This window comes from Brachyhypopomus gauderio, unplaced genomic scaffold (assembly GCF_052324685.1).
Source record: "Brachyhypopomus gauderio isolate BG-103 unplaced genomic scaffold, BGAUD_0.2 sc77, whole genome shotgun sequence".
NCBI classification, from domain to species: Eukaryota; Metazoa; Chordata; class Actinopteri; order Gymnotiformes; family Hypopomidae; genus Brachyhypopomus; species Brachyhypopomus gauderio.
This window is the reverse complement of record NW_027506898.1, coordinates 1107501-1124068: the sequence shown is the minus strand read 5'-3', so window position 1 is coordinate 1124068 and position 16568 is coordinate 1107501. Positions and strand designations below refer to the sequence as shown.

The following is a 16568-nucleotide window of genomic DNA, read 5'->3' as shown; positions in this document are numbered from 1 at the left end:
TACGTCAGATGTGCACAAGCATCATCACATGAAAACATGCCGTAAAGTGCTTAAGTTTAATACTGTTCAATACTGAATTGAATTAATTAGATTTAGTACTTGAAATTTTCTTATGTATTTATTAAAACAGCAATATAGCGATGGATCGTGCTGTCCCATTTCTTACCACAGTCCAAACACATGCCGTCAGGTGACGTACACCAACACTTTCTGATATCAATCACAACAAGCCGATTTCCCTCTCCATTAATTACAATGGAATATGACTTCCATACATCAGACTTTCCTGTAGTTGGCTTAATTGTGGTGTATTCGCCTGTTTTAATTGAATTTTCCACAGCTGGTTGACCGTCTACAGCAGGGGTCGGCAACCTATGGCACGCGTGCCACCATTGGCACGAGGCATAATCACTGGCGCGCGACACGCTGGACCAGCATCAGCAAAAATATATATAATTTAATATAAATTATTATATTAATGGATTATAATTTCAAGTAAAAAGTATCACCCCCCCCCCCCCCCCCCCCCCCCAACGGTTTGGAAGTACCGGTATCGTATCGGTATCGTATCGATACCAAAATTCCGAGTATCGCCCACCCCTAATTTGCACTTCATTAGGCGCATGAGCCTAAAAAGCACATACGTCAATAATGCGATAAAATAGACCAATGAATAAATATAGTTAAAATTACACTGTTTTGGAAGTGTAGTGAGTAAAAAGTACAGGTATTTATTTTGAAATGAAGCGAGTAGAAGTAAAAAATATTGACAGAAATACTCGAGTAAAATACAGATACCTAAAAAATTTAAGTACGGTAACGGAGTGCATGTACTTCATTACATACCACCTCTGCTCATGGGGACCTACCTGTTGGCAGAGTCCGGTTCCAACGGTGATCCAACTTGTCAAACTAGTCCTTATAAGGCCTAAACTAGGGCTGACACTACACCTAGCAGGCAAACAGACGCAAACGGACTTCCTGGAGGCGGATCAGGCAATCAATACATTGTAATTTGGTATATACTATACTGTAAATCAGGTTTAGAGCTGTCTTCATAAGCCACTGCAGCAACACCATTTGTGCCGCAAATATATCAGTGCAGAAGAGGTAACTGCTAAGAAAAAAAGTCTTTGTGGAATTGGCAGATACTGTGTGATGATGCACCAGCTGGGAAAACTAAACGTGGCTTAAAAAAACGTTCCCAAAAGCTATCATGGGATGTACCAGTAGGTGGCAGTATTACACCATCTTTCTGGCACTCATACTAGCGATATCTTGTGGGGCCTTCGTCTCATTACTGCTCTGAGGCTACTGATGATACACAAAACACTAGCTACTCGTCATAAAATGAAATTGTTTGTGATTTCAACTTTTACAAAGCAGGGGTAGTCTGTGATGTACAGTCAGGTTATTTTATCCCCTCAAAAGGTGTAACAAAAAGTGGACAAAAAAAAAAGAATACAGTATAAGCATAATTTATAAATAGCATAATTTATAAATAAAATATATTTTTTAAATCAATCTGTCCATATAGGCTATGATTGGACACTATAGAAGATTTCTATCTGAGAATGGTACTAATAAAAATACCTCATTAGTATAGTTGCACGAACTCTGTGCCTAGGTGCCCAGTGGCGTGATATTTTGAAAAGTTCTGTAATGTAAGAATAATAGGCCTAGATTCAATAATACCAGTGAATGACTGCAAATGCAATCTTTGGTCTATTTCATGCTTCAGTGTTTGTTTCTTGTTATTTGTCCTTTATCTGTTGATTTAATGCTAATTTCATTATAATTTTCATTCAACATTTTATTTTAATTTTTTATTTTATTTTATTAAGTTAATAAAAGTTGTTTAATATGTGCTTCAAAAATAATTTTTTCTGAAATGTTTTTCACCGTCTCCTGGAACCACCCACTATTGCCCCCTGCTGGATCTCTTGATTCACAGGAGTATTCTGAAGTGGTATTCTATGAGCCCTGACTTAAATTCTATTGAGCATCTTTAGAAGGAGCTGAAACATGCCATCTGGAAAAAGCGCCTTTCAAACCTGAGAACGGGAGCAGATTGCTCATGTGAAGTGGGCCAAAATACCTGCTGAGAGGTGCAGAAGTCTCATTGACAGTTACAGGAATCGTTGAATTGCAGTAATTGCCTCAGTAATTGGTCCACATGTGTAACCATCTATAAGATTACACATTCAAAACAGAGGCTGGGAGAGCAGGTCAACTCAAGTATGATGGTAAGAAGTTTCCTCTCACAAAAACAGGAGAAAAGGAAGATCAATAGGCTCCTACCCTTACACTCCAATAAAACACAAACAAAAATAAAAATAACAACAATGCATTAAGTAAATGAAGTGCCATGTGTAATTAAACTAGAACATCTCATGGCATGTTCTAACCACAACATGCATCAATATCAGTAATTAAGAACCTAATCTCTGAGCACTCATTTAGTTAATAACGACTCAAGATAGTAAGAAACATACAGACATCCAACCAAAAATAACACCAGAAGTACACTCACCATGCAAATAAAACAGTTCCTATTTTCAGGAATCTGGAATGCCACAAATGGAGCCCAGAAAAGAATTAAAATCACAAATCTTGCAAATCTTGAATTCTATTTAACAGTGATTCTTCAGACTTACATTCTGAGTTTGGTGTGATTAAATGCTTATGTTTGACTTAAATGTGTTTTGACGTGTCACCTTAGACAGATACCAATGATAAGCACAGCCTTACCTGTTTTTAGTTTCTACTCCTAATCTCTGGTGCATGCACATGCATGGGCAAGCACCACCAGTCTGTCCTGATTCTTGATCAATTCAGAAACTCTAGTTCCCTGTTCAGTTGTTTACAGTTGGCGCACTCCCTAAAAACATAGGATTCTGGCTGGTGCATGGTACATTATGTCAAAGTGGGCTTTGGTGCTGAGGTGGATTTGGCTGTCTAACAAACAGCTCCTACTTCACCTCTTAGCCAGCAACCCGATAGAGCCTGCCACTAAAATGCTGTGTGAAAATAGGTTGTCATCTCAGCAGAGGTGTTAGTTCAATGTAGTACTACAGTTTGACACCAGTTTTTTATACCTTGGCTTAATTGTGGAAAGGAAACAATAGAAGCCGTTCTAAACACCTGAACTACGCAGACAGCACTTCGTGCTGAAAACACTATGGTTTAGCCAGAAACAAACCACCATACAGCTCCCCAAGGGCCTGGTAGATAATCACAAACAGAGAGGTGATAACCTATTACATAGAAATGCGAGAAGACTCATTTTCCCATGAACCCTCATGTCAGACAAGTTGCAACAAGTTGGCCTAGATGCTTTTGCCACACAGAGTCAGGTGCTGACTGAGGCAGAATGACTATGTAAAGAGGAATAAAGCATGCTTCTGTTCTCATTGGGCCCAGGACCAATCACAAAGCCTGGACCAATCACAAAGCACTCGCCTCACTATGTTCATCACCCGTCCAAGCTGCTAGGCAGGAGCACACAAAGAGCACCCGGCTGACCCCTGCAACACAGGGCTGGGCTTCCTGTCACCAACAGCAGCCACCCTTAACAAAGACACCTGCTTTGTGTGGCAAGAGCTGTAGTTCCCATAATTGTTTTAATCAATAAAGCGAGAAAGAGGAAGGTGAGCACAGATGCGAGAGATTTTGGACCCAAGTGATGAGTTGCCTCTCCATGACAGTGCTTATCAGTCAAAAAAAAGTGAACAGCCAAAGAGAGCCCAGCTTATCGTGAAAAAGCAGAGACCTACAGAATCAAATTGTTGCCTTTTTCAGTGTGAAAAATACATCAGGTGAGCTGTGAGTGCATTAGACATCCACCCACTAAATAAAGCTCTGGCCTTATTTCATAGCTGTTATATTTGAGTTGACCTGCCCTCCCAGTCTCTCTAATGTTATTGTGTATCTGTAATCTTCTAAATAGTTACACACATGGACAAATATGTTGGTACCCCTCAGTTAATGAAAGAAAAACCTACAATGGTCCAAGAAATAAATTGAAACTGACAAAAGTAATTTTAAATATAAATGCTATGAAAATTAACCAATGAAAGTCAGATATTGCTTTTCAACCATGCTTCAACAGAATTATTTTAAAATATATAAACTCATGAAACAGGCCTGGACAGAAATGTTGTTCCAGTTGTCTCAGGTTTGAAGGGTGCCTTTCCAATGTTTCAGCGCCTTCTAAAGATGCTCAACAGGATTTAGGTCAGGGCTCATACAATGCAACTTCAGAATAGTCCAATGTTTTCCTCTTAGCCATTCTTTTGTTACCATTTGTATTATTTGTTTCTTTGATTTGGCAGCAATTTTCCTCCTGTGTCCCATGGATCTTACATTTTTGAATATGTGCAACCAATCACAGGAACATCAAGCAGCTTGGAGATGGTCTTAGAACCTTTAACATGATTGTCTATCATTTTCTTTCTAATCTCCTGAGACAACTCTTTCCTTTGCTTCTTCTAGTCCATGTTGAGCGTAGTACACACCATATCACCAAAGAGCACAGTGACTACCTATATAGGCCCACTGACCGATTACGAGATTGTAGACAACTGTGATGCTAATTTGTTGACAGACCTTGATTTAACATGTCCCTTTGGTCACATTACCTTCAGGGGTACCATCTGTTTAATGAGCTTACTTCTTAAAATAATTCTGTTGAAGCATGGTTCAAAATCAATGTTGGATTTTAATTTGTTCATTTCTGTGGGTGGGTTTTTCTTTCAGTAACCGAGGGGTACCAACATTTTTGTTCACATGTGTAAGTCTGTATAGTGAGAGGATGTATACCTACTTTGTTTGTTCCAGTTCATAAAATACACGAACATGTCTGCAATGGAAAGTGTAAAAGATAATTTAAAAGAAGCGATATAAAGAAATGACAAATCAGTAGGTTAACAAGATGAGGAGACGAGAGCTGGGAATTCTAAAAAAGTACAAATTGAAAGCTGGAAAACGTACTTAATTCTTGTTCATAAACTAAAGAAAGAAATTAAAAAAAACAGCAAGCCAGCATAAATTCTATTGCATTTTCATAAATGACCAAACGCAGACCAAATTTTATATTCATCGCTGCAAGAATACTGATATAGCCTACACGTCAAGCGCAAGGCAAAAGCAGGTCTGATGAAGCAATCTCTTTATCTAATAATTATTAATCATTCCCGTCGGGGCGCTACCGGGAGCTTCTAGAATCATCTGACCGTGGACTGGTCTACTTGAACGAAGTGAAAATATGACAGTTGTTTTATTTTCATTCAGTTAAATTCGGTTGTTCTTTCATTGCTATTTTACACTTATGCGATAGGAACAGATCATTAAATAATTGGCGTCAAACCGTTAAGAAATACGTTTTTGATTTGGGAAACACACCCCTGAAATCTGGAGAAGTGGTATGTGACCAGTCGCATATCAACCGCGTGCACTATAACCCGACAATAGTTTATCAGAGGTTTGAATTGCGTGGTCTTCACCCCCCTCAGCTGTACATTGGAGGTTAAACGCCATCTGTTGTAATCTGCAATCATGGAATGGAAGCCTTTTGAAATCAACCCGGAGGTCTGGAGTAGTTTTATTATCGCTGCGTGTTTAATACGACCTGTTTGGTGTCTGGCTGAGCTCTTTAATAGACCCGTGTGCGTTTCTTCCTCTTGCAGATGCTGAATAAGGTGCGTTCGCCGAGTCACGGTCCACGGAGGGCGAGTCCGTCCCCTCGACTTCACCTTTAAAGTCCGACTGCGACCTGTCTGCTGTGTTGTGTGCGGCCTTAACGTGCAGTGTGTTGCACAATGGATGGGCGTAGGCTCGCTAGAGACCACCTGCTAGAAAACACTAACTTCTACACTCTTCAGCTCAGTTTCAACGCTGTTTCATCACTATTAGTCGTTTTTTGAGGTTCCGGTTGTGTGGTTTCATAATTATTGGCGCTGAAACCATTCTCCATTACCTGTACATGTTTCTTAAACGACACTATTAAATGCATCTTTCATTTTCGAAATGTGCCAAACGGGACTGGGATTATGTGTCGAGTGGGCTTACACCACAGCCTGACGTGTGTGTGGTGACTGTGCTGGTCTCTTGGTGGTGTAGGTGCTGAGTAATCTGGGCGTGGGAGCGGGCTGGCGCTTCGTGGATGTGTTGGGTCTGCAGGACGAGGCTCTGTCGGGGGTGCCCACGCCCTGCTGCGCCCTAATGCTGCTCTTCCCTTTAACGCAACAGGTAACACGTGCCGACGCACAGCACTCCCAGTACGAGTGATGCGAAACACGTCGGGTTTGGTTGAGTTATACGCTACAAATGAATGGTGGAAACCAACGTGTCCCTTGGTCTCTCAGCACGAGGAGTTCCGCTCCAGTCAGTCCGTTGGGGACTGTAAGAATGTGTACTTCATGAAGCAGACGATAGTGAACTCCTGTGGGACTGTGGGCCTACTGCATGCTGTGGCGAACAATCAGGAGAAGCTGAGCTTTGGTCAGTTAAAATAAATTTAATTTGGAATTTGTGACTTTGAAATTGAGCATTGTGTATTGTGCATGCAATATCGGTAGCGATCGTTGCTGGACTCTAAATATGAATAGGAATCGGATGTTATGTAGAGTATTGAGACTGTCATTCACGATAATTGCAGTTACGACATCTTTTGCAAGCTGATCTTTATCAGGATCGTGCAGGCATTTCGTTTGTATTGATAAGGAATTTATGGTTGAAAAGACGCGAAGTGTAATTATATGAGCCAGCAGTTCTGAGGAAATACTTAAACGATGCATTTTGATACCACCTCGTTCCCAGAAAGCGGTTCTGCTTTGAAGTCGTTTCTAGACGCGACGGCTGGGCTGTCCCCTGCTGATCGGGCCAAAAAGCTGGAACAAAATCAGGTACTGAACAGTTCGAGAGCTTCAGGACTCTTACCATTTAAAATGCTGCTGAATATCTGAATCATTCCTGTGTCCTGTATTCATGGATTTGTCCTGCTGTGACGTTTTGATTATCGCAATAGACTGTTTGAACAACAGGGGGCGCTTTAGCCATACAAATGGGTTATGATCAACGTAGACGATACGTATCATGTGTAAGATTTACTTAATGTTGCTTTAAGGTTTGTGAATAAATCTCTTACTACTTTCTTGCAGGCAATACGTGAAACGCATGATCAAGTTGCTAATGATGGGCAGTGTCGTGTAAGATGCATGTGCACACACCTTAATGTTAAAAAATAAATAAATAAATAGGTGATTCTGTTTAATGCTATGCGGGGTTTGTGTTTTTAAACAGCCGCAAGCCGATAAAGTGAACTTTCACTTTATTACCTTTGTTTGTGTGAATGGTCAACTTTATGAACTCGGTAGGTCATTTAAATTATGGAACAAATACTAATTTGAGTGGGAAATTAACATTTATGTACAATCTACATCTGCAATATTTTAAAATGCATCTGTTCAAATAGTGCAAGTTGACATTCATATTTTGCTGCTGAAAAAATAAATGGGCCCCATAACATCTTGGAATGTGGAAGTATGGTTCCTGATGGTACACATTTGTGTGTGTGTGTGGGGCAGATGGCCGGATGGATGGACCTGTGAATCATGGAGCAACAAAGCCAGACAGCTTCGTCATGGTACCCAATCATCTATTGCACAGAACCCATAGCATGGCCCCCTCTCTGTAACCGACTGAATTATGCTCCCTTCAAATGGGCGACTGAGCGTACGCTTCTGTTCCTCTCCGCAGGATGCAGCAAAGGTGTGCCGCGGGTTTACCGAGCGTGAGAAAGGAGAGGTGCGATTCTCCGCTGTGGCACTCTGCCAGGCCTGAAGATGAGCCAGACCAGGCAGCCGAGTGACGAGCAACTGACCAAAAACCCCCCCTCGTTCCACTTCAGGCCAGAGCACAAGAGCCCTGAACAGTCTACCCCACATGCCTGACAGTGACTCATTCAGTTTTCTTTTGGCTCTGCTGTCCTCACAGCTGTAAGATGACTACATTGTTCTTTTGTATTTATAGTTCTTGCGCAAGTGCCTTAATTGGCACTTTTGGTGAAACTTTCAGTTCTAAATAAGCGATTGCCAGCTCTTGTAGTTGGTTTGAAAACCATATACTGTTCACGGGGCTGTAATTTGGGTGTGCATGGTCTGGTGTGTGGTGCCATACTGCCTTTAGCCAATATAGCTGTCTCTTGAGGAGTAGATGGTGTAGGAGTTGTGGTAATCCTGTTCCATTTCAGAACTGTTTCCCCTTTGCGAGCTTGTGCACTTGGTGTTTGTATATTTGTGTTGCAGTGCACAGCACGCACAGAAGCAGCCTTTTCCCCCACTGTTGCTTACTGGGAATGAGCTCTGTTGTGTGGTGAAGGTAGACTGCTTCAAAAACAATAAAATCAAAAGGATGAGCCACTGAGTAATGCTTTTTATTTAGAACTGTGACCTTAGTTTAATGAAGCCATCATGCATGTAGATATAGTGAGTGATCCATGTTTAAATTCTATAATTGGTGTGGCATTCCATTCTAGTGTCTGAAATCCAACACTGGCACACCTACTTAATGAGGTACTAGTTGGTTAATCACCTGAGCAAAGTCTTATTTAAAGACTAATGGCAGAGACTGTGAGTGCCACAGTGCATAAAGCTGTGATTTGACAATTGGGGTCATGAATCTCTGGACTTTTCCCCAAGTTCAAATGTTGGTGTTTCTTAAAACAGTTTTTCTTGCTATTGTTTGACGTCTTAACACTTTATGCAAACACTTGCTATAATGTTTTTTGCTTTAACGTAATGTGCTGGGAACTAGGACAGGGTGGTGCTGTTGGACTGGGTTAAGAAATGCTTGCTCTAAATGTCAATATTTGCAGAGAAGGGGGTTACATATTTGGCAGTAGTTTATATAAAATGCATTTCTCCAAGCACATGCCTAGGTTTTAATATTCATATTATACAATGGTTTCTTAATTTTTGATGAATAGATATGGCTTGGCCCAATTTCAAAAGAATAAGTTACTGATGACTGACTGTCATTGTGCAAAATGAAATGTAACTGGGTTTGGTAATTGCCAGGTATGAAACTGGATGCTGCATCTTCCTCTTTAGTTGACACAAACTAAAGACAAATTTAACAAAACTAGCCCTAACCATTACTATTCCTTTCCGTCCTTTGCCTCAATTTAGACAATTCAACCTGCGTTTGGAAGCTCGTTTTGTCCATCGTTTTACCTCCACTGCACAGTAATCCCCCTCAGTTTTTTTTTGTAGTTTGAAATGGCACCTGATTAATTTCTAGACACTGATGGATAACTAATCCTGCACGTAGTGACTTTTATATGCCTGCTATATTAGACACCTGTCCTTTTTACGATCAGAGCTTCCCTGTCTGGAAGTTATACACTTAGTCTCAGGGTACAGCATAAATCAAGTGAGCAGGTGTTTCCATGGATCAAAATGTGGTCTGAGCCACTTCAAATGAGGCATGGTCATTGGTGCTAGAAAAGTCAGGGCCAGTATTTCAAAAACAGAGTTTCTGTTGCAACACTATCAAGAGCATACTGAGGATCATTCAATAAACAGGCAGTGCACAGTCATGCAAGCTGCAGCCGAGGACTATGCTACTTCAGCATATCTGAATGCACATGTTCCTCAGATGAGCTATAACTGCAGACAACCACTTCCAACACCAGCACGCTGCCTAAGGGAGACTGAAAGGCAAGAAAGCACATCAGTTGGATCACTGAGTAGTAGAGAAACTGCTGAGATGAATGCAGAGTTCTGTTGTACTGGGTGGATGGGATGGTCTGATTTTGGTGCAGGCGGCATGACTCAGTAAGACCTTCCTGATGTCTGTGGGTGTCTTACAATCATCATGTATGTACATGGGTTGGACAATGAAACACCTGTAATTTTAGTGTGGGAGGTTTCATGGCTACGTTGGACCAGCCTGGTGGCCAATCTTCATTAATTGTACATTGCACCAGTAAGAGCAGAGTGTGAAGGTTCAATTAGTAGGGTAAGAGCACAGTTTTGCTCAAAATATTGCAATGAACACATTATGGGTGACATACCAGAGTTCAAAAGAGGACAAATTGTTGGTGCACATCTTGCTGGCACATCTGTGACCAAGATAGCAAGTGTTTGTGATGTATCAAGAGCCACGGTATACAGGGTAATGTCAGCATAACACCAAGAAGGATGAACCACATCCAACATCCACAGGGTCAATACACACGGCCGGGCTGCTATAGCCAAACCTTTGGTCACTTGTGCCAATCCAAACGTCGGTTTCAATGGTGCAAGGAGCACAAATCTTGGGCTGTGGACAATGTGAAACGTGTATTGTTTCCTGATGTGTCCACCTTTACTGTTTTTCCCACATCCGGAAGAGTTACAGTGTGGAGAAGCCCCAAAGAAGCGAACCACCCAGATTGTTGCCCAGAGTGAACCATGGGGGTGGATCAGTGATGGTTTGGGCTGCCATATCATGACATTCCCTTGGCCCAATACTTATGCTAGATGGGCGTGTCACTGCCAAGGACTACCAAACCATTCTGGAGGACCATGTGCATCCAATGGTTCAAACATTGTATCCTGATGGCAGTGTTGTGTATCAGGATGACAATGCACCAATACACAGCAAGACTGGTGAAATATTGGTTTGATGAATATGAAAGTGAAGTTGAACATCTTCCATGGTCTGCACAGTCACCAGATCTAAACATTATTGAGCCACTTTGGGGTGTTTTGGAGGAGCGAGTCAGGAAACGTTTTCCTCCACCAGCATCACGTAGTGAACTGGCCACTATCCTGCAAGAGGAATAGCTTAAAGTCCCTCTGACCACTGTGTAGGACTTGTAAATGTCATTCCCAAGACGTATTTACGCTGTATTGGAGGCCCTACACCATAGTAATACATTTTTGTGGTCTAAAACCAGGTGTTTCAGTTTCATTGTCCAACCCCTGTATATGCTCACACTGAAATCTCACTTTATTAATAGAAATCCATTCAGAATTAGAATTAGTAGAGTTTGACCTCCATTCTATGTTTGTATTTGTGTGTATGATTTAATATTGGAATTTCATGGTGCTGTGGAAAGAAATGTTGCAATGTTGTAAAAACACTGACTCATTTAGAAAAAGCTGTTAGATATTGAAAATACCAAAGTACATTTATCCTGTGTTGACCGGTTCCATGTCATTATTTTGTTTCAGATGTGCAGTGAGTAAGATTAAATAAGGTGAATTTTACAGAACAGTCCAGAATGTACCTGAAATAACGCCGATGATCCACTAGGGGACCGCTCTACACCCTGCACCTTTATACTAAAAGTGTGAATCTTTGCAGATCCATTGAAATCTGTTATGTCGTTTCTTTACAGATGTCTAATTCAGTACATAACAGAATATTCAAAAGTACACAGCATATATTATGTCCAAGCCAAAACGTTTACAATATACGCAGATAGATAGATTTATTTATAGGCATAAGTGACGTTCACCAAAAGTTCCCCAAAGCTAAGGTTCAGATGAGAAGAGGAGGCGCGTCGGGGGGGTCCAGCTGGGCTTGTAACCATAACGGAACTCCTCCATTGTCCTCCACACATTCCTGCCCCCGCGCGCTCGCGCTCGCGCACGCCAGTGGGCCGCTCGCTAGTAAAAGAGACCAGCAGCAGGCATGCGCTTATTTCGCGGCTGCTCGGAGGAGGCGGCTGCCCTCTTCGCATTGGTTGAAAGGAGAACTCTGGTGGGGTTTTTTAGCTTATATTTTTAGCGACGGTCGGGCTCCTATTGCGGCGCGTGAGCGGTGGGTCGTGCATGTGCAGTGCTGCTGACTGAGGCTCGAGCTGCGTTGTATTTACGGTGTAAAAATTAGGTGACACGGGAGAACCGAGCACGTCGTATTTTCCTGTCCCGTGCTGGAGAGACCATCAATATCCACTGGCCCATCGGACGAAGTTTGATAAACATACGCAAATACTGTCTATGCAACGCTGAGACGTTGCGGACAACTCGGGACATTTCAGGATATTCGACGCGCGATCCAAAACGATCCGCTACCTTTCATCGTTGATACGGTTCTGGAAATGGCCAGTCCTGGCGAAGATACGGGTGCACATAGCCACTCCGATCGCCAAGAACCTACCGAATCAACTCCAGAGCCAGCATTTCAAGAGGCCCAGAAATGGATAGAGGTGAGTTATTATGGCTCTTAAAATGTTAAAGTAGTGAAATAAGTAGGATCATCTACGGAACTGTTTTCAGGCAATGGGTCATCTTTTCAAACTTTATTTGGAATTGACCTCAAGCTACGACAGTTTTCATTTCAACGGAACATGTGCCTATTAGATGTAAATGTTGCACTGTCACCTGTTGTGTATGCGCGCGTGCGCGCGTGCATCCGTGCGTGTGTGCGTGTGTGTATGTGCGTATGCATGTAGGCTATATGCGTGTGTGTGTATGTGCGTGTGCATGTAGGCTGTGCGTGTGCATGTAGGCTGTGTGCGTGTGGTTTGCGACCTTTCATCGTCGTTGACCGTGTGTGTCACGTTACAGCAGAGGGTGATGGACGAAAACAATGCGGGTATCATGTGCTCGCGGTTCGGGATGCGCAGGGGAATGTACGCAGAATAATCGGACCGGTGCAGTTCTCGGCTGTTCTCTTAGTATATTCGCTCATATGACGATGAACCTGTAGTAACGGGCTCTAGCAAATTGTCACTGAATTTATAATATTGTCTAGATGCTATTTCGGTGGCTCGTCTCTTGAACCTCTAGTCCTGTCGCATGAATACTTTATACTGTTAATAATAACTGTAACAAACAAAATGCTGTTATCTACTGGGGGGGGGGGGGGCGTTTCATGACGGAACGCCCCATTTTCCGAGTGGTTCTGGTCGTCGTAGTCGTTTATAAGCACAGAGATAATCATTATTTACCTGGACGCTTTTTTAACCAAATAGCACCAACAAATCGGCTAAACTTTATTGCGTTGGCGTGGACGTACGCCACAGATTTATTCTTATCTGTTATCTCTCCCTTATCCCTCGGGATGAAAATATTCGAGATATAGGCCTCGGTATTAATATTATGACCTATTTTCAATAGTGCCGGGCGCTGGATTGGTTGGATTGGGACGTCAGTGTTCTAGATTTCTGCGCGTGCAGTAGATGAGAGAAGTCATTTTGTGATGACATTAGGATGGCCCTCTCCTGTCACTTTGGTGTTTGTGGATGTGTGTGTAGATTTTGTACCACCACCATACCATGACACAGCAAAGAGTACAAAGTTAAAAATGTATGCCTTAAAATTGCTATATTATTACTTTATATTCACATTTTGTTGTTAGATACGTTATTATAAGTTTCACAAATATGTATTTTGCCTGTGTAAGTGTGTTTGTGTGTGTGTGTGTGTGTGTGTGTGTGTGTGTGTGTGTGTGTGTGTGTGTGTAACTCTGTCTCTACCCCACCACAGACTGCAGAAAATAGAGCAAATCAATTTGCAGTCCTCTTTTATTTCACACGTCAAAACTCAAGTTCTTATTTGCCCCGTGACATCCATTCCATACCTGTGTATTCTCCTCTGTGAATATTGAACAAGAAATAAAACAGAGCAGTGAAATAGAAATGCTGAAAGTGTAAAACCCCTAATTTTCACCACTATGTGGGCAAGGTTAGGGTTAGGTTTCAGGGTAAGATTAGTTTGTTGCTACATAGTACTTGTAGGTACTGCAGGTATACTTTAGATATTAAATGTATTATAGCAATATACCTACTGTGTGTGTGTGTGTGTGTGTGTGTGTGTGTGTGTGTGTGTGTGTGTGTAAGCATGTCATCAGCAGTAAAGGCAGAAGCAGCTGTGATGGTGAGGGCTTCATAAATAGCCAGGCTGAAATAGTCCAGCTCCCTGCTGCTTCCAGAAAGCTTTAGAACACACACACACACACACACACACACACACACACACACACACACACACACACAAACTTCCTGACACAGAGTAGGATGCAGCTTCTGTGTATACGTTTGGAATAGTTTTTTTTGTGCCATATTTGTTGGGGTTTTGTGCTTACCCAACACAGGAAGTGGAATAGTGACCTTTCCATCAGACAGGTGTGTTAGGAAGATATTTCCATGTGATATTGGCCAGATATTCTAAAATGAAAATGCCCAGAGCAGCTGTCTCTACTCAGAAATGGACAGTGCCAACCTATCATGTTGCAGAAACTCAACAGATCCCTGTTCGACCTATCACATTACTGGAGCCCCAAAGTTCTCCTGCCTAATCCTATCAGGTTTCAGAGTGTTTCTGGCTGGATTTTTCTGTCTTCAGAGTGGATTCGTGATGTTGGAACCCCCTAGGGAATCCGACTGCAGTAACCAAGCAAGCGCTAATAGACTTCAACTTGTGGTTCAGAGTGCTTTAAAATCAGCCTGCTATATGGGAGTATGAGATATGAAGATCTGATACTGTATGTATTGCTACAGATGGTAGCAAGGGTGGATGACAACATGGAGCCAGCTGCTTCCTCCCTCCCTTTCTCTCTGTCTCTCTCACACACACACACACACACACACACACACACACACACACACACACACACACAGATTAACAAGGACAGCTGTTGCGTTGGGAAACTTTAGTAAAAGGCAACCCGGCGCTGACATGGCGTCACCATTCCTCACACAGACCGCCCTTCTGTCGCCAGCATCAGGCGTGCCCGAGGCGGGCCACCCCACCTGCTCCCCCTTCTAGAGCAGGATTTGGGTCAGTGCTGCCACCCTGTCCTCCACAGCCACCACTTACTCTCCGTCCCTCTGCGTTTGTCGACCACATGGCCACGCCCACTGAGATTCAGACCCCTCTTTTCTCTTGAATCCCGCCCTCTACAAACCATTAGGCCGAAATGCAAATGCAAGGCCTCCTCCCACTGGAGAATCTCCTGACCTATCGCGGCTTGGGCCGGGTCCTTTCTGCACCTATGATTCTTGACTCTGCTCCTGCGTTCTGTGCTCCGACTCTCCTGGATTTGCTGACGGAGAGTGACAGAGTCAGGAGGTGAAGAGTCTCGGGAGTGTCAGAGCAGGGAGGACAGCACAGAGTGGCCTTCAGGTCTGGAGTAAGAAAACATCTCTAGACAAGTAGTGATTTTATATGTGTGTATACACTAGTGTTGTATTAATACTTGGGCTCTGTGGGTTAGCCAGGTGGATTGTCCTCAAAACAGTGAAGATGATGGTGAGTCTTAGAGGTGCTCTTTACCTTCACCCTCGTGAAAGAATGAATGAAACCTTCAATATGTATAGTGCCTTTCAAGGCCCCTTGAACTCTACTCACCTTCCTGGACCTACACCTACACCTCCATCCAACTTCCCAGGACCTATAGACACCAGACACATTCACTCCACTGTGAAAACAATCTCAGCAGAGGATGGACTTCCTGTGATCACGCTCCCTCAAACTCTGATGGTCCAGTTCTTCGCAGAGTCAATCATAATCCCTTTCATTAACAGTTTGGTACAGCTGTGGCCCCACACAAGACTTTCACAAACCGCTGTGTGTCAACAATTTTGCAGACTACAGATGCAAAGGTGCCCAGTCTTTATGGCCTCTTTTCCAGCAGAACTGGGAAACAGGCAGAGAACATTCTTGCTAACTTTGTACTCCCTGGACGTCACCCTGGACGTCACCCTGGATGTCACCCTGGACAGTTCTGACTCCTCTACTCAGGGAGGAGCGTCTGCGTTATGAGGGTTAACTCAGTCACGGCACCTCAGTCTCTGTTTATGCATGTTAGGAGGGTGAACACTCATAATATAAGCAATAATATATCTAACATAATATGAGCATATGGATGTTATTGAAAATTGTGCTGTGCTTTGCAAGCTGCTGTTTAACTAAGGACAAACCGATTATGTGTGTGAAGTTGTGAACATACCTGTGAATTCACATGGAGTTCATATGGTGTCTAGCATAGAAAAGTCTCTCTGGATAACACCTTCTGCCAAATACTCTGAACCTAAAATACCTGGCCAGTAAATCCTGGTTTTGATTCTAAAGGGATAATACTGCTGTCTTTTACTGTTAAAATCTGGCCATGTTTGATAGTCTGCTCCTGAATAATTTAGTACTTATGTGAATAAGTGAGTTATTTTTAAAATTAACCATTTAAAAAGGTAATGGTATTATCATTTAAGTCAACACTCCTCTGATGGGTAGTTTAGTGTTTTTTTTATGTGAGCCCACTAATCATAATATAATCTGTGCACGTTCACACACAGAACATATCATCACCTCCTACCACTTGTGTCTGAAGACTGTGTGGTTTACACAGTGCTGTCTCTTAATCTGAGCCTGTGGATAATGTTTTTTTGGCATTAAGTGTCCTAAAAGAATGGATTCTGGTGTGTGGCTTCTACCTACAAATGCCTTAGCCTTCATAAAAATAGTCTCGCCCCAAGTGACCTTGGTACCTACTAAATCAGTGAGTTCAGATGTCACACTGGGAACACACACACACACACACACACACACACACACACATCCATCACCCATGTGTTG

General features: G+C 42.5%; 2 protein-coding genes across 14 annotated transcripts in view; both read left to right on the top strand.

Annotated features, from left to right (window-relative positions):
• The first annotated feature begins 5442 nt into the window (after positions 1-5442).
• Positions 5443-8416, top strand: uchl1 (ubiquitin carboxyl-terminal esterase L1 (ubiquitin thiolesterase)). Its single transcript, XM_076990744.1, has 9 exons — positions 5443-5589; positions 5688-5699; positions 6121-6249; positions 6366-6501; positions 6820-6905; positions 7161-7208; positions 7303-7372; positions 7587-7645; positions 7759-8416. The coding sequence occupies exons 1-9, from the start codon at positions 5557-5559 to the stop codon at positions 7840-7842; spliced, it is 657 nt and encodes a 218-aa protein (XP_076846859.1). The 5' UTR covers positions 5443-5556; the 3' UTR covers positions 7843-8416.
• Positions 8417-11607: 3191 nt separating this feature from the next.
• The window catches only part of limch1a (LIM and calponin homology domains 1a), a 45876-nt gene continuing 40915 nt past the window's right edge, over positions 11608-16568 (top strand). For 10 of the 13 annotated variants that reach the window (XM_076990642.1, XM_076990648.1, XM_076990644.1 and 7 more), the window contains exon 1: positions 11609-12199. In XM_076990642.1, coding sequence (XP_076846757.1) covers positions 12092-12199 — 108 coding nt within the window. In that variant the 5' untranslated portion in view covers positions 11609-12091. Of the gene's footprint in view, positions 12200-16568 lie in introns of all 13 variants that reach the window. The other 3 variants (XM_076990646.1, XM_076990652.1, XM_076990653.1) reach the window with 3 other exon arrangements.